Raw genomic sequence first — 17,800 nt, 5'->3', positions numbered from 1 at the left:
GGTAGGAACCCAGCAATTTCTGATTAACACGAACTCTTGGCAGAGAGGAATCCTGTGCGTGTCTATCCTTCTGCCTGAACCAGCTCCATTCTCTCTCTCAGATTCCACTTTCTCTTTCCCCAATTCAAGTATGGTTTTGGATAAATGACGAAATGGCTGCTTCACTTGTCTCTTTGGTCTTGTCACCTGAGTCTTGCTGTCTTCCTTCTGGCAGTTTGAGGGCAGCATACAGAGCAGCTGAAGCTCTGTGGTGCCCTGCATTCGTCTCCCTCTACCCCATTGTCTACATTGCTGCCCTGGGCTGCCCTGGGTCTGGCTCATTGCGCTGCCCAGAGCTGCCAGTACTCCTTACCTGTCCCACAGGCAGGGCAGAGCTCGCTCAGTACACTGAGGCAGACTGTCCTGACAAGGCTCCAGGGGAAGCCAGAGGCAAGCCAGAAACATCCATAGTTTGGGGTCTGGACAGTGATATACCCAGTTGAGCACACATATTACCATGAACAAGGTCCCAGGTTCAATTCTGGGTCTCCACATGAAGGGGCAAGCTTCACAAGTGGTGAAGCAGGGCTGCAGGTGTTTCTCTTTCTTTTTCTTTTTTTATTTTTTTAAGGATGATAAGGCAGACTTTATTTTAACTTTCTTTATTGGGGAATTAATGTTTTACATTCAACAGTAAATACAATAGTTTGTACATTCATAGCATTTCCCAGTTTTCCATATAACAATACATCCCCCACTAGGTCCTCTGTCATCCTTCTGGGATCTGTATTCTCCCCACCCACCCACCCCAGAGTCTTTTACTTTGGTGCAATACGCCAATTCCAGTTCAGGTTCTACTTGTGTTTTCTAAGTGTTTCTCTTTCTCTCACTCTTCTCTCAATTTCTCTCTGTCTCTATGCAACCCTGAGGTATACTTCCTTTGTTTTTTTTAAATATTTATTTATTCCCTTTTGTTGCCCTTTTTATTTCATTGTTGTAGTTATTATTGTTGTTGTCATTGTTGGATAGGACAGAAAGAAATGGAGAGAGGAGGGGAAAGACAGAGAGGGGGAGAGAAAGATAGACACCTGCAGACCTGCTTCACCATTTGTGACTCCCCTGCAGGTGGGGGTCCGGGGGCTGGAACCGGGATCCTTGCACTGGTTCTTGGGCTTTGTGCCACCTGCGCTTAACCCGCTGCACTACAATCCAACTCTCTACTTCCTTTTTTTTTATTGTTATTGTTATTGATGTTGTTGTTGGATAGGACAGAAGGAAATGGAAAGAGGAGAGGAAGAGGAAGACAGAGGGGGAGAGAAAGACAGACACCTCTGCAGGTGGGGAGTCAAGTGCTCGAACCAGGATCTTTACGCCAGTCCTTCCGCTACGTGCGCTTAACCAGCTGCACTACCACCCAACCCCAAGATATACTTCCTATAGAGCTGAAAGATAGCTCAGCCAGTAGAGCTAACAGCATGCAGTGCATGAGACCCCATGGGCAGGGCTATGAGGTCTTTCCTCTCTCAGCACCATGCACAGCTCCCAAGGAGCCCCACAGATGGTGGGCAGGGGTGTGGGATCTCTTTCTTTCTCTCTCAGCATCATGCACAGCACCCACGGAGTGCCATGGAGGGTAGGGCAAGGCTGTGGGGATGCTCACAGAGTCACCACCTCTTTGGGCTGTAGGTGTCATAACACTTTCTTTTGCATGTTAATGTTCTCAGGGTATCAGATTACTCTTTTTTGCACTGTTTAGTAACTATATATTTATAAAATTGTTGATAACTTGTTTGGGGTGATGTTTATGATTTGCTTTTTAGTTTTCTTATTATGCTTTTCTAGAAGATAGTCCTAAGTAAATATTGAATAAAATAAAATAAGTGTTCTCAACACAAAGGGCAGTAGTAAGGTGCTTCCAGCTGAGGTGGATGTGGGGGCTGGGGTGGGGCCCGGAAGGCTGCATTCTATGTGGGAACAATGGAGTGAGGCTGACTCTCACATCCCCCAGGTTAACTTTGAGGAGTTTAAGGATGGCTTCGTGGCAGTGTTGTCGGCAACTGCTGGTGCAGACCCCTCTGATGATGACAGCTGTAGCTCTTTGGAATCAGGTGAGAGGGTTCCTCATGCATGTAAGTTCTGTTTTGTTGTTCTCTTACTATCTTTATTTTCACTTCTGGGGTGTGAAAAAATTTTATTAATATTTTGATTAAGGACCTAGCAGGTTGGAAAACTTGTTACTGCTTAGCTGTGGGGGCCAGAATTTGTGTTAGCTAACACCCAGGTTCTGGGACTCTGGCTGTGCTTTCTTGTAAGAGTAACAAAGTCTAAAAATTAAAATATCTGGTGGCCAGAAGTACCAACAGTATTCATAATAGTGTGTGTAGTATAGAGAATAAGGGCATATTCCCCTCGACACTATTTTACAAAAACACAAAACAAAAAAAAAAACAAAACACCCAGTGTCAAATTCTGGCCCTGTGAAGGCTGTGTGGACACCATCTCCTTTGGATGGAGATTGCCCGCCTCTGGCTCTGCAGAGTTGCTCTGGCTAATACCTCACACCTTCCCTTCCTGGTTTTTCCCCATCATTTCTCTGCCTTCTAATATGTATTTATTTATGAGATAGAGAATGAACCAGGGAATCACTCTGGCACATGTGATGCTAGGAATTGAACTCAAGACCTTAGACTTGAGAATCCAGTGCTTTATATACTGCTCCACTTTCCAGCTACCAGATGCTGTGTTTGCTTTGTTTTAGAGCCACTCTTCATTTTCTTTTCTTTCTTTTTTCTTTCTTTCTCTTTTCTTTCTCTCTTTTCTTTCTTTCTTTCTTTCTTTCTTTCTTTCTTTCTTTCTTTCTTTCTTCCTTTCTTCCTCTCTCTCTCTTTTTTTTTTTTTGCCACCCAAGTTTTGTTGGGGCATGGCGCCAGCACTATGAAGCCACCACTACAAGTGGAAATTTTTCCTTCTCTCTTGTTTGTTTTATTATTTGTTAATACAGAGAATAATAGAGGGGAAAGAGAGAGAGACACTTACAGACCTGTTTCACTGCTTGTGAAGTGTCTTCTGTTGTTAAAAATTCGGAGGCTCTTGCCGGCCGGGTAACAGAGACGCGGAGACAACGGCTGGGCAGGGAAGCTGTATTTCTTTATTCACGAACAACGATTCATAAACTAAGACAAACTAATCACCAAACAGAACTGTGCTGTCTCTTTCCCGCGGTGCGCCAAGCACTCTCTCTTACTCTGTAACTCTGGAACCCTCTGAACTCTGGAACTCTCGCGGGGTTCCTTCGGGGCGGGGCCAAGCAGGCCCGCGAAACTAACTGGACTGATCCAATTCTCTTGGCAGGGGAGAACTACCCAATGTAAAGCATACAACAATTAAATACAGCTTCCCTGCCCAGCCGTTGTCTCCGCATCTCTGTTACCCGGCCGGCAAGAGCCTCTGAATTTTTAACAACAGTCTTCCCTGCAGGTGGGGGAAGCAGGGGCTCAAACCCGGATTCTTGCACATGGCAATATGTGTGCTCAGCCAGGTGTACCACTGCCCCTCTGCCAACTGCTCTTTCTAGGGTGCCTTTTCTCCTTGTTGGAGGGAGGTTTCTGTACATTAGGGCATGTCGCAGGAAAGACTTCCACGGGGGGGTTGCTTCTCTAACGGCTGAGATGCTGTCTGCCCTGCAATGAAGAGGAAGCCCCAGCATCTGGGCTGGACTGGGGTGCACACTAAGGAGGCAGGTGGTGGTGGGGGACGATGACAGGTGAAGCCTGTGGAGCAGAACTGGCTGTTTGCACATCTGCAGGTGTGCTGACCGTTGGGCAGAGCTGGGCCAGGCCCATTTGTGTCTCTGTTCCAGGGTGAGTGGAGGAGCCCTGGTGTGCCCTGGAGTAGTCAGTCCAGTGGGCTGAGATGCCACCCAGCCCCTCTGCCAGCAATCAACTGCTTAAATGCTAAGTTGCCATTTCACACCCTGCACTCACCCATATGCAGTCCAGCACCTCCTCCTGGACTCAGCCCCATTTCTGTCTGACTGGTGTCAGTAACTAGATGGATGGCAAGCTATGGTATCTGAGCCTAGGGTGGAGCTGCCAGCTGGGTGGGGAGGTGGCCTGCTAGTCTTAGAGCCAAATCAGAGGATTACCCTTTGCATGTAATCAAGCCTTTGTTTGCCACCATGCCAGCTCAGTGTCAGCACTATGAATCTACCACTCTCAGTAGCCTTTTTTTTTTTTTTTTTACAGGACAGAGAGGGTAGGGGAGGCAAAGGGAGAGAGACACCTGTAGCCCTGCTTCACCATTTGTGAGGCCTTTCCCCTCCCCACCCCTTGCATGTGGGGAGCAAGGGCTCAAACCTGGCTCCTTGCACTTGGTAATATGTATGTTTAAATGGGTGTGCCAACAGCTGGCCCTCTGAAGCTACATTTTATATTAGTGTTTTATTACATAAATATCCCAGGAAATGAAAGAACATGCAGAATGGGGGTGCAGAGTACCTGTTCCCTGGGCTGATGTTGCAGCCTTTCAATGTCCACTAGACACCATGGCTGACTGCTCCCCACTGCTCTCTGTGCTCCTGGGATCAGGTGTCCAAGAGCCAGGCTCCATGTATGAGAGAGGGCCTTACAGCTGCCCATGTAATCCTGACTGCTCTCACATCTGTCTTTCTGCAGCTGCTCCGGGTGCTGTCCCCCCAAAGTACATGAGTGGCTCCAAGTGGTATGGCCGCAGGAGCCAGCCCGAGCCCTGTTCCGGGGGCCCTGCCACCCAGGGTCTGCCCGATCTGTCCAGGCCTGGTCTGAGAAGCCAGCCACACCGATGCACATCCCTGGAGAGTGTGGAGGTGGGTGAATGCCTAGCCCCGGGCTCTTAGGGTAGTGGGGGGTGGAGGGGGTAGGAACTTGCTTATGGGGTTTGCCTGCCAGGAGAGATGGGCACTCCTGGGCACATAAAGTTATGCCATTTCATTGCCAAGTGCCTCTGGTCTAATTACTCCCAGGGAAATTCCAGCCCTTGAGCTGCCACTTCAGAGAGGAGGTGTCTGTACGCCTGTCATTTCTTTCCCCTGCTCACTGCCAGCACCTCACCCAGCTCTTCAGGAAGGCTGCTCATGGAGCAAGGGAACAGTCAGAACAGAGATGAGAGGTGCTGTCAGCACAAGCTGGAGACAGCAGGGTTGCTGGGAGCCGTCAGCTGCACCTGCACAGACACTCAGGCCAGAGAGTTGGTGGCAGGGCCATCTGCCTCCTGAGGTTTTGAGGTAGCCACAGCTTCCTGATCCTCCAAGCTGTTTTCTGCAGACTCTGCCACTGTGCTTCCCCACTCCCAGGTCTCCCAAGACCCTGTGGCCCACAATTTGCAAACAAGTCCTTGACTGTAGACCATTTTCCAGGATCCCAGAGGCTCTTGTTCTTTGTGCTATACACACTGACAGATAGTGATATTGGGGGACTTATCTGTAATAAGACAGCCCTGGGATCCCCAAATTAGTTTTCTATGCATTTTCAATTTTTTTTTTTTTGAAGCGAACAGGTACAAAAATAGATATTTAAATCCTGGACTCTTGCTCAGGGACCTGCTACACCATTAACATAACCGATAGAGACTTTTCTCTTGTTAAAAGTTGGCTTGCAAGACTGAAGGTTGATGGACTGTACTTCATCTGTGCATTCCCATTTTGCGCTCACTCTTTCTCTCTTTCTCCCCCCCCCCCGCCTCCCCCTCTCTCACATTGCTGAAGAACAAATTCAGGATTTCTTATGTGTAATACCAGTGAGTCACCTGCTTCACCCAGTCTCTTTTCTGTATTTTTGGAGAGAGACAGACAGATAATGACTAGGAGAGAAAGAAAGGAGAAGCCCCATAGCACTTCTACCATCTCCGTCCACTTGTTTCCATCCTTATGTTATCTGTGGGGCTCCCCTGTGGTGCTGGGGGTTGGAGCCAGAGTCTCACACATGGAGGTATGTGAGCCACCTCCTGGACTCCTTTTCTGCTTCTTTATTTTTGTCATGTACTCTCCCCCCCTTGAAGTGGATCATGGGGAATGCTGCTTCTAGGGTTGCTAGTCAACTATAGACATTTAACAAGTGGGGCTCACACACATCAGCTGCTCCCAGAGCCCCTCCCTGGGTGAGGGCTGAGTCTCAATGAGCCTATCCCTCACCCTAGCGTCTATTGTGGGATCTACAGCACCTGCTAGGAGCAGACTGCTTTGTCAGGAGTGAGGTTCTCACTTGAGTTGGATGTCCTTGGTGGCCTGCAGGCTTTGCAGCTGGACTGCTGAAGGCCGGGTCTGCTCCCTGTCCAGCCCTGAGCTGCACTGACACAGGTGCAGACATGTGGGACCCCAGGCCCCATCAGGATCTTGTCCCAAGCTCAGTGAAGCTGAAGCTCAAGGCTGGGCTCCCCACAGGCATGTGAGTCATTCACCAGGGTGCTGATCCGGGAAGGGCTTCCTTCCCCGATTGGGGCCTGGCTGTGGCTGCATTGTGACGATAGTGAGTGGGCTTCTGTTAGATGCAGCTGTGCCCTGTGTGCAGCCCAGTGCTTGGCCTTGTGTGGTGTTGGCTGTGCCTCGGGCAGCTCCTCCACCCAGAAGGCTGCTCCTCTGCCTGGGAGGCTGCTCCCTGGCATTTCTCCTGTGGGAGCTGCTCCTACCCCAGCTGTCAATCTTTCCCATGACTGTCCTTTACCCTAAAATACAGATTCTGTTGCCCGTTGTGCTCACCAGGGCATTCATCCCCTTCTCTTTCTGTTTTTCCAGAGTCTCAAGTCAGATGAAGAGACTGAAAGTTCTAAGGAACCTCAGAATGAGTTGTTTGAAGCCCAAGGTAACACCCCAGCCATGCTCTCTACCTCTGATGTTACTTGCAGAGCGCCTGGAGCTGCTAGTCAGTCCTGACAGCATTTCATGTCTTGTGGTAATTTTAGTCCTACAGATCTATTTTTTTTCTTTTTTAAATTTTTTTCATCTTTATTTATTGGATAGAGACAGCCAGAAATCAAGAGGGAAGGGGGTGATAGAGAAGGAGAGAGACAGAGATACCTGCAGCACTGCTTCACCACTCACAAAGCTTTCCCCCTGCAGGTGGGGACTGGGGTCTTGAACCTGGGTCCTTGCGCATTCTAATATGTGTGCTTAACCAGGTATACCACCACCCCACATGGCCCCCTAGATTATTTTTTTCTTTCTTTCTTTTTTTCTTTCTGTTTTGCCTCCAGGGTTATTGCTGGGGCTCAGTGCCTGCACCACAAATCCACTGCTCCTGGAGACCATTTTCCCCCTTTTGTTGACCTTGTTGTTTTATCATTGTTGTGGTTATTATTATTATTGTTGTTATCATTGCTTTCATTGGATAGGACAGAGAGAAATCGAGAGAGGAGGGGAAGACAGAGAGGGGGAGAGAAAGACAGACACCTGCAGACCTGCTTCACCGCCTGTGAAGCGACTCCCCTGCAGGTGGGGAGCCGGGGGCTTGAACCAGGATCCTTATGCCGGTCCTTGTGCTTCGCGCCACGTGCGCTTAACCTGCTGCTACCACTCAACTCTCCCCTTTTCTCTTCTCTTCTCTTCTCTTCTCTTCTCTTCTCTTCTCTTCTCTTCTCTTCTCTTCTCTTCTCTTCTCTTCTCTTCTCTCTTTTCTTGCCTCCAGGATTATTGCTGGGGCTTGGTGCCTGCACTACGAATCCACTGCTCCTGGAGGTCATTTTTTCCCCCCATTTTGTTGCCCTTGTTATTTTGTTGCCATTGATATTGTTATTGTTGGATAGGACAGAGAGAAATCAAGAGAGAGATGGGGAAGACAGAAAGGGGGAGAGAAAGATAGACACCTGCAGACCTGCTTCACCGCCTGTGGACTGACCCCCCTTGCAAGTGTGGAGCCAGAGGCTTGAACCAATATCCTTATGCCATTCCCAGCACTTCACACCATGTGCGCTTAACCCGCTGCATTACCACCTGACCCCCTTTTTTCTCTTTTTTTCTGAATGGGCCTTTTGCTATAAGTCATTTCACCTGCTATTTTTGGCAGTTTGTTTTTTAAAGAATAATTATTTTAATGAGAGAGAGATACAGAGGGAAAGATATAGAGATCAGATCCCTGCTCAGCTCTAACTGAAAAAGGGGTTAGAGGAAGCCTTAGTTGAGAAGTCCTGACACCTTGCTAGCTGGCAGGTGACTGAATTTACTCTGTGGTGCAAATGGCTCTAGGCAGGCCTGAAATGTTTCTGAAAATTAAGTTGTGAAAAATATGTCTTGAGTTGAGGAGACAGCTTAATGGTCATGCAAAAAAACTTTTGTGCCTGAGGCTTCAAAGCCCCAGGTTCAATCCCCAACACCACCATAAGCTAGAGCTGAGAAATGCTCTGGTTAAAAAAAGTGTTTTTAAATTTAAATTGTAAATAAAAATTCACATAGTCCTTGTTTATGTGCTTATAAGGGGTTTAGTGACTTTAGGAGGTCCCCCTTCAAAAAAGACTTTTCCTCTATGGAGCAGAATACCAACCCACACACACACCTATATGAAATGACAAACACAGAATAAAACTGAAAGAAATGTGTTCTGAATACTCACCCTACCCCTCACCCTCAACTTGGCTGCACCTTTATACTCTGCTGTTCTCAACATGTCCATCTGTCCGTCCTTCAGTTTGTCAGCTTTCAGGGCAGTCTTTGGCCTCACAGAGCCTCCACCTGTCACTCTCTCCTGCAGGCCAGCTCCCAGGCTGGGGTGCCGAGGTCTTTTCCAGCCCCCAGAAGTCCCGCCGTATCTCCTTCGATGCTGCTGAGAGCCAGGTACGGAGTCTCTGGGCAGAGTTGGGAGTGGGCAGCAGTGGCCACCTCACCCAGCAGGAGCTGGTCCTGGTCTGCCGGAACATAGGACTGCAGGCCCTGGAGAAGGAGGTAAGTGGACAGGGGTCTTCTGGGCTCTGCAGGGGTCACTACTGGTGCTGGGTGTGGACACTATGGGCACTGGGTGTGGAGCCCCTCCATTTTGGAGAGACACAGGCTCGGTCTGCCTTCCTGCCCCATAGTCCCAGGCTGTCTGGCCTCCTGCCAGGGTTCATGCTCTCAGAGGGCATCTCCACCTGTGACTCAGTGTGTGGGTGCTTCTGTGCTCCTGTACCTGGGAGCCCTCCTTTGCCCAGAACTTGGGTGCCCAGGGCTACCCCATTCCACAGCTGCTGTGTCCCCACCCTTCCTTGGTCAGGATGGCAGGGTAGCAGGAAGTCCACCATGCTGGAGTGCCCTGCTTCCTGGATGGCTGTCCCACTACACAGAGCTGCCTGGCCAGGAGACACCGGGTGGGCATTTGAGGAGTTAGGGAGCTGGGATCCCATCCCCTGTGGGAGGCTCACCAGGCTGGTAGGTCTGCACAAGGCCTTGGGGACATGGAAGGGGCTGGGGTGGGTGGCCAGGAGACAAGTGTCTCTGTGTGTGTGCAGCCTCCTGGGTATCTGGGGTATGTGTGTGTGTGTGTATGTCTGTATGTGTTTGCAGCCTTTTGGGTATACACCTCTTAGGCAGCTGGTGTGTGTGTATCTCTGTGTGTGTGTGTTTGTTTGCATCCTGGGTATGTACCTCCTGGCAGAGGTGTGATGACCTTTGTTTAGGAACTGGAAGACCTGTTCAACAAACTGGATCAAGATGGAGATGGCAGAGTGAGTCTAGAGGAATTCCAGCTTGGCCTGTTCAATCATGGGCCCAATTCCCTTCCAGAATTCTCCATTCCAGTTAGGCCAGCTAGACCTTGGTCACACTGGCAGGTGAGACAGGAGCCCTGGATCCTGATGTTGAGCAGAATGACAGCTGTGCTCTGGCCTTGACATCTCGCATGACCCCACCTGCTGTGTCCCCCAGTCACCTGGCAGGCACTGGTGGGTGTGTGTGCATGCACGCACACACACACACACACACACACACACACACACACACACACACACACACACACACCTGCCTACCTCCACCTGGTAGTGGTGTGGAGTGGGCTGGCAGTGGCCAAGGGCCCAGGCCAGGCTGCCATGGGTGGGAGCATTGGAGATGGCAGATTTAGCCTCATGGGGTCCCTTACCCACCTTGGAATGGGCTAGAGCAGGCTGGTGGTGGCAGGGGGCACAGGATAGGCTGATATGGGTGGGAGTGTTGGGGGACAGCACACATGACCTCACAGGGTCCCTCGCCTGCCAGGTCCCGGAGGAGGGCAGCTGCCACACGGCCACCACATCCTCACTTGTGTCCCTATACTCGTGTCCCCGACTCTTCTGCAGCCTGGACGATGGCTCGGGCTTTGCTTTCCCTGAACAGCTGGTTGCCCTGTGGGCCCAGGAGGGCATCCAGAATGGCATGGAGGTCTTGCAGGTTTGGAGGTGTTGGGGGGTGAGAGGCAGGCAGGGCCCCAGGGTCTGTGCATCCATGGGAGGCCAAGCAGAGCCCACATGCCTGTGCTCTGCAGGGTCCACACAGGGGCCAGTGGGAGGCTCTTCCTTGTTTATTTGCTGTGACAAGACATGCAAGCTTGCGGCCAACAAGATAGATCACCTGGATCATGAGCTGTGTTGCCATGTGTGAGGACCCAGATTCAAGCCCCTGGGTTAGGGGTGGACCTTCATTCACTTGCTTGGGGGCAATGCTGCAGGTGTGTTTCTCTCCCTCTCTCTTACCTTCTCCTCTTAATTTCTGTCTGTCTCTATAAAGATAAAAGAAGAAGAATATATATATCATTAAGTAAGCAAATGGAACCTAATCTTCCTCACTGCACTAAGCATTCTCTTTGTTCTCACTTCTGCCGGGTCTTTTACTGAAACACAGTGCACATAACATACATTCTTCTTTCATCTTAACTTGGTTTTTCAAAGCTCTGTAAGAAGAGCTTGCTCTATTCCCTGAACTGCCTTGACTTCAGTATGACATCATTTTCTTTTTTTAGTTAAAATTTTAAAATTATATTTATTTATTTGATAGAGACTGTCAGAAATCAAGAAGGAAGGTGGGGGAGGTAGGAAGAAAGAGAGAGAGAGACCTTCAGCACTGCTTCGCCACTCTCAAAGCTTTCCCCCTGAAGGTAGGGACCAGTGGCTTGAACCAGGATCCTTGTACATTGTAATATGTGTGCTCAACCAGGTGCGCCACCACTCAGCCCCCATGGACATCATTTTCTACCAATTATCCATCATCTACATACATGGTTCAGAGAGAAATGTCAGATCCAGGGTAGAATGCTTTCAGGAGGGAGCGGAAGTTAGGGCTCCACTGAGGGGCTGGATAGGGAGGGTGTGGAGCTGGGTCTGGGGCTCCGAGAGTCTAGCCTCCATGTGCCTGTAGACTATCCACCCAGTTTATTCCACAGGGCAAAACTTCTGCAGACCTGTCCTTCCTGTGGTGTGTGTGTGTGTGTACACACATACGTGCATTCTGCAGACCTATTCTTCCCATATGTGTGTTTTGGAGGGAGGGGCTTCTGACCTCTGCAGACCTGTCCTTCCCACGTGGTCTAGGGTGTATGCGGGATTTGCGTCACCCCCTCTGTCCAGAGAGGACACTGATCCAGTCTGCTCCCCTGCAGTTAATGGGTTCAGGGGTACCAGCATTGATTGGGGGGAGGGTAAGGGGGAGCACAAGCCAAGACTGCCTACTCAGATGTAGGGTCTGAGCCTGGCGGTGAGAAGGTGGTGTCTGAGAGCCCTCACCCCCCCACTCCACCCCACCCCCACCCCCCACCAACACTGCTTGCTTCTGCTCAGAGTCTTGACTTCAGTGCTGATGAGAAGGTGAACCTCTGGGAGCTGGCCTGGGCCCTTGAGAATGAGCTCACGGCACTCGGAGCCACCCAGCAGGCAGCCTTAGCCAGCTACCGCCAGGAGCTGAGCTTCCGCCAGTGAGTGCCCATGGGGCTGGGGGGGGTAGCCTCCCTGTCCTGGAGGGGTCTGTAGGGGTGGGGACTGCCTGTCCTGGAGGGTCCTAGGGACATAGGGCATCCTGCCCTGTCCTCCCCAAACGGCAGTTCTGTAGGCGGTGCTCTGTACCTTTCTTCCCCTCCCTTGAGGGCAGGCCTTACAGGAACCGGTACTGTGGGGGTGGGAAGCTCAAACTGGGAGAGGTGTGGGACTCCTCTGTTTCAGACTGCTTGTATGTTTGGCTTTTTTTTAATTAATTTTTTTAATATTCATTTCCTTTTTGTTGCCTTTGTTATTTTTATTGTTGTTGTAGTTATTGTTGTTGATGTCATCATTGTTGGATAGGACAGAGAGAAATGGAGAGAGGAAGGGAAGACAGAGGGGAAGAAAAAGATAGACACCTGCAGACCTGCTTCACTGCCTATGAAGCGACTCCCATACTGGTGGGGAGCCGGGGCTCGAACCCAGATCTTTATGCCGGTCATTTCGCTTTGCGCCACCTGCGCTTAATGCATGGCGCTACCGCCCGACTCCCGTGGCTTTTGTTTTTTTGTACTAGGACTTCATGCCTATGTGATGCTACCACTCATGGCAGACTTTATTTATTTATTTATTACCACCAGGGTTATCTCTGGGGCTCAGTGTTGCACTACAAATACATTGCTCATGGTGCTCATTTTTTTATTTTTATTTTTATTTTATTTAACAGGACAGAGAGAAATTAAGAGGGCAAGGGGAGATAGAGAGGGAAACAGATAGAGAGACACCTGCAGCCCTGTTTCACTGCTGCTCTGTGGGGACCAGGGCTCAAACCCAGGTCCTTGCATTTGGTGATATATGCACTTAACTTGGGTTTACTATCTCCTGGCTCCCCTCTTTCTCTTTTTAAAATTTTATTTTATTTTTTAAGAATTTTTAAAAATATTTATTTATTTCCTTTTTGTTTCCCTTATTGTTTTATTGTTTTTGTAGTTATTATTGTTGTTGTTGGATAGGACAGAGAGAAATGGAGAGAGGAGGGGAAGACAGAGGGGGAGGAGAGAAAGACAGACACCTGCAGACCTGCTTCACCGCCTGTGAAGCGACTCCCCTGCAGGTGGGGAGCCGGGGGCTCCAACCGAGATCCTTACACCAGTCCTTGCGCTTTGCACCATGTGCGCTTAACCCACTGTTCTACCGCCTGACTCCCTAAAATTTAAGATAGAGACTGAGAGGGAGGAAGAGAAACAGAGAGGAGGAGAACCAGCACAGAACCTGTTGCGAATGGTACTCCTGTGCAGTGCTGGGGACTTGAACTCTAGTCCTTGCTGGGTTTAAGGTGTGCTCTGCATGGCAGCTGTCCCAGCCCCCCCCCCCCCATGACTCCATGTCCCTTTCTTCAGGGGGCAAGTGGAGCAGATGGTGAGGGAGCGAGACAAGGCCCGACAGGATCTTGAGAAAGCCGAGAAGAGGAACCTGGAGTTTGTGAAAGAGATGGACGACTGCCACTCTGCTCTGGAGCAGCTCACGGAGCAGAAGATCCAGTGGGTGGGGGACCCTCCTCCCAGCGGGCTGGAACCCCCTCCTGAGTGGGTGGTAATGGTGTGGGTGGTCCCTGCGAGTGGCTGGGGTGTGGGCTCACAGACTGAGTCCTGCTGCCTCACCTCTCCCCTCTACCTTTGAGTGTTCCTTCTTTGAAAGTAAAGGGATGCAGCTTTTAAAATATTTCTTTATTATGAGAATGAGTGAGGAGGGGAGAGAGAGAGCTCAGAACCTTGCTTAGCTCTGCTGTAAGGTGTTGCTGGTACCTGGCCTGTGGCTCTGGGGCCATAGACACGCAGGCAGGTGCTTGGAGTCTGAGCTGGCCCCTAGCCCAGGAGGGATGTCAGAGATGCTTTTGTGTGTGATTATAGTAAGTTACAAAGTTGTATGATTGGACAAGGTCTAGTAACATACCACACCACACCACACCCACCACCAAGGTTTTGTGTCCCCCACCCTCCTACCTCCCAAAGATAACCACCATAGTTCTCTAGTTCTCACAAGTCTTAGTTTAGTTTGCTTGCTTTTCGTTGTTTTTTTACGTTTGGATCAGTTCTCTAGACACCACATATGAGTAAAACCATCTGGTAGTTGTCTTTCATCTCCAGTTCCATTCATTTTGTCCCAAAGGATGCAATATTATTATTTTATTTTGCTGACCAGTATTCCATGGAATATATATCCCATAACTTCTTTAGCCAGTCACCTGTTGATGGGCAGCTTTCTGTTCTGTGGCTGTTGTGAATAATGCAGTTATGAGCATAGGGGTAGATATAATAATGCAGTTATGTCCAAGGGGTATGTTTTATTGATTTTCTTTGGATCCATGACCTTATCCTCACCCTGGCCACTTTCTCATTCAAATGGGAGAGAACTTAACTTCCTTTAGTGCCAGAGCATCTTCCATTTGATGCCGGCTCCATTCTGGGCCAATGAGCTCTTTCTCTGACCACAGAATGTTTTTTTTTTAAATGTTTTTTTCTCTTTACAGTTTGAGAGCTCCCATTTTAGCCACATGAGCTGTGGGGAGCACTGTGCTTGCTATCCTCATTCTGTGCCCTTTACTGGAGTCCCCCCCACCCCACAAGTCCTTGTGTCTCCAAGGTAGTGGGACAAAGACTTGTTTGTGAGAAGGCTGATAGGTGGCAAGGGACAGGGAGCTGTGAGAATGAAAAACCTGGGTGTGGAAGCAAGACCTTGGTGTCTGTACATGTTGACCAGGCCTGTGCCAAGCCCCCTCCTCTCAGTGGAACATGAGTGGTGTCCACTCAAGCATATGCTTGGTTGAAAATAACTGGGCCTGGTGGGGGAGACAGCATAATGGTGATGTAAAGGGACTGAGTCTTCAAGGTCTCAGATTCAGGCCTCCATGCCACCATAAGCCAGAACTTAGCAGGGCTCTGGTAAAATAAAAGTAAGTAAATAAAAATAATAATAACTGGGCCTGATTTCTGCTCTCCTCAGCAATTGGTAGAGTCTTTTCTGCTGAGGGGCTTGAACCATACCTGCCTGTGGACCTTCCTAGGCCCACTTCTCACTGGGCAGGACCCAGGGGGAGTGGGCTCACCAGGACTCAGCTCACAGCCCAGGCACTTCACTGTGCACATTTGGGGGTACTCTCCTTAGTCTCCCTACTCCACAGAGGCAGGGTGTGGGATCCCCTTGGTTTTGCAGAGGCAAAGACTAAAAATTTGAGCTGAAAGGAACCTAAAGAAAACTGGAAGTGTGCTTGCTGGGAAGTTCTCTACTGTGCTCTCTCCTCCTGGCTCCCATGGCTCTGTCAGCCCCTTCCCTTAGTCATTAGTCTAGATGTGTGGACACCTGGGCTGGGAGTATGTGTGTGGGGCTGGTTCCAGTTTCCCACATCTCATTCCTCTGAGGCCTGGGGCTACTTACTCCTCCATCTGTCCCCGGGGTGCTGGGAGTTTTTTTTTTTTTTTTTCCTCCCAGGGTTACTAACAGGACTTGGTGCCTGCACCACAAATCCACTGCTCCTGGAGACCATTTTGTCCCTTTTTGTTGCCTTTGTTGGTCCATCATTGTTGTGGTTATTATTGTTGTTGTTGTTGGTGGTGGTGGTGGTGCTGTTGTTGGATAGGACAGAGAGAAATTGAGAGAGGAAGGAAAGACAGAGAGGGGGAGAGAAAGATAGACACCTGCAGACCTGCTTCACTGCCTGTGAAGTGACTCCCCTGCAGGTAGGGAGCCGGGGGCTCGAACTGGGATCCTTACGCCGGTCCTTGTGCTTCGCGCTGCTGGGAGCTTTTTAACAATTATGCTTAAAACTGAAGCAGACATCCCTTCCCCACTCCATCCCCCATGGGAATAGCTGTTGTGCTTCTGTCATGGCATGTTAGATCTGATCCTTCCCATCCATCTCCATAAAGAGAATTTGATGTGTGTCTTGGGGCCAGAGAATCTTAAGAATCCAAAGGGCTATGGCCTTATTTTAAGCCAAGAATTTGAGGGATGCACTAGGGCTGTAGAGTTTGGGTTTTGTCCCAGGAGCACTGAGTTTTGTCAGGTTTCTAGAAATAATTTTTATGGTTACGTTAGGTTTTTCTATTACAAAATTAATAAATTGTATGAGTATGTCTACCTCATTTAAAAATATATATTTTATTTATTTTATGTAAATGAAAGATACAGAGAGAAAGACCAGAGCCCTGCTCAGCTTTGGCTGATGGTGGCACTGGGAATTGAACCTGGGAGCTCAGAGCCTCAGGTAGGAGACTCTCTTACAGAACCACTATGCTATTTCCCCTGTCCTCTCATTCTGTTTTGTTGGACATCTCAAATGGTTTCAAAAAGTGGAGTTATTTGATAAAATATGTGTTTTTAAAATTACCCTCAAAGGATTGTGGTATACTAAAGTAGCCAAATATTGATCTTATTTTCTCTCCATCTCCTTCCCTATGAATGTTCTTTCTAGTCCTGAGGCAAGATTGAAAGTCTGGATTCAGGAGTCGGGCTGTAGTGCAGGTCAAGCGCACGTGGCACAAAGTGCAAGGACCGGCATAAAGATCCCGGTTTGAGCCCCCGGCTCCCCATCTGCAGGGGAGTCTCTTCACAGGTGGTGAAGCAGGTCTGCAGGTGTCTGTCTTTCTCTCCCCTTCTCTGTCTTCCCCTCCTCTCTCCACTTCTCTCTGTTCTATCCAACAACGATGGCATCAAGAACAACAACAATAAAATAACAAGGGCAACAAAAGGGAATAAATAAATATAGAAAGAAAGAAAGAAAAGAAAGAAAGAAAGAAAGAAAGAAAGAAAGAAAGAAAGAAAGAAAGAAAGTCTGGATTCTGTCTCTTGAAGGAAAGAAAAAGGGAGGGAGAAGCCAAGCATCACTCTGGCCCATGTGCTGTGCTGCTGGGAATCAGACTTGGGACCTGTGCTTGTGGACCCAGCACCTTTAGGCTGCACCCATGTTTCCCTCATTCATAAAGCTGACATGGCTCAGCATTCTGTGTGGGCACCAATCTCCACTCATCTTGAATGACAGACTTCATTTGAGAAGCCCCTTTAGGTAACCATTCCCATGGCAAAACTAGAGTTTGGCATTGCTCCTGCTAATGGTACTGGTTATTGAAAAATTAATGCAAAGATCATTTCATATAAATGCCAATGCATTTATGGAATGTATATTTATAGATCGGTAACTGCTCTATTTATAGATCTGTAAGTACAATATGACTATGGAGTGTTAGTATTTTTATGGCAGGCAATAAGTGCAAGACAAAAACATAGTTAATGCAGAATCTAGGAGTGGGATTACCCTCTCTTCCCTAGGGTTTCTGCTTCTGTGCCCATTGGGGGCTACCCTGATGTGGAAGGGAGTCAGGGCAGAGGGGCTTCCAGAGATACCTCCCCTTGGGGTCTTCACTTACTGGCTCATTCCCAGACTCCCCCTGGTCCCATTGGGTTGTCTGGGGGAGAGGGTGGGCTTCCAGCAGGCAGCCCCCAGCACAGGCAACCGGTGCTAACTTGAAGACTCCTAGAATAGGGCTACTGCAGCCAACTGAGTCTCCTGTATGGGGACAGTGTCCAGCATAGTCAGTGGCCAGTGGGACCCGTGACTATGTCCCTTGCAGGTGCCTGGAGCAGGGTTATTATGGCCAACTGAATCTCCTGCACAGGGTCAGTGGTCAGCAGCAAGGACAGTAGTCAGCAGCACATCTGGGAGCCCATGTCCAGTAGGGCCCAGGACTGTGTCCCTTGCAGGCGTCTGGAACAAGGCTACCGTGGCCAGCTGAGCCTCCTGCGCTCGGAGGTGGAGGTGGAGCGTGAGCTACTGTGGGAGCAGGCCCGGCGGCAGCGGGCCACACTGGACAAAGATCTGGGGCGCCTGCGGGCAGAGGAGTCCGGCCTACGGGAGAAGCTGACCCTGGCCCTGAAGGTAGGTTGGGGT

General features: G+C 49.4%; 1 protein-coding gene across 1 annotated transcript in view; it reads left to right on the top strand.

Moving 5' to 3' along the window:
* The window catches only part of NINL (ninein like), a 90,789-nt gene that overhangs the window by 51,734 nt on the left and 21,255 nt on the right, over window positions 1-17,800 (top strand). Inside the window, exons 6-14 of the mRNA XM_060192500.1 lie at window positions 1,988-2,087; window positions 4,653-4,822; window positions 6,746-6,812; window positions 8,694-8,884; window positions 9,595-9,747; window positions 10,169-10,339; window positions 11,722-11,855; window positions 13,257-13,397; window positions 17,614-17,788. Coding sequence (XP_060048483.1) covers window positions 1,988-2,087; window positions 4,653-4,822; window positions 6,746-6,812; window positions 8,694-8,884; window positions 9,595-9,747; window positions 10,169-10,339; window positions 11,722-11,855; window positions 13,257-13,397; window positions 17,614-17,788 — 1,302 coding nt within the window. The remainder of the gene's footprint in view (window positions 1-1,987; window positions 2,088-4,652; window positions 4,823-6,745; window positions 6,813-8,693; window positions 8,885-9,594; window positions 9,748-10,168; window positions 10,340-11,721; window positions 11,856-13,256; window positions 13,398-17,613; window positions 17,789-17,800) is intronic.

Source organism: Erinaceus europaeus, chromosome 1 (genome assembly GCF_950295315.1).
Source record: "Erinaceus europaeus chromosome 1, mEriEur2.1, whole genome shotgun sequence".
Lineage (NCBI taxonomy): Eukaryota > Metazoa > Chordata > Mammalia > Eulipotyphla > Erinaceidae > Erinaceus > Erinaceus europaeus.
This window is presented reverse-complemented; position numbering and strand designations above follow the sequence as displayed.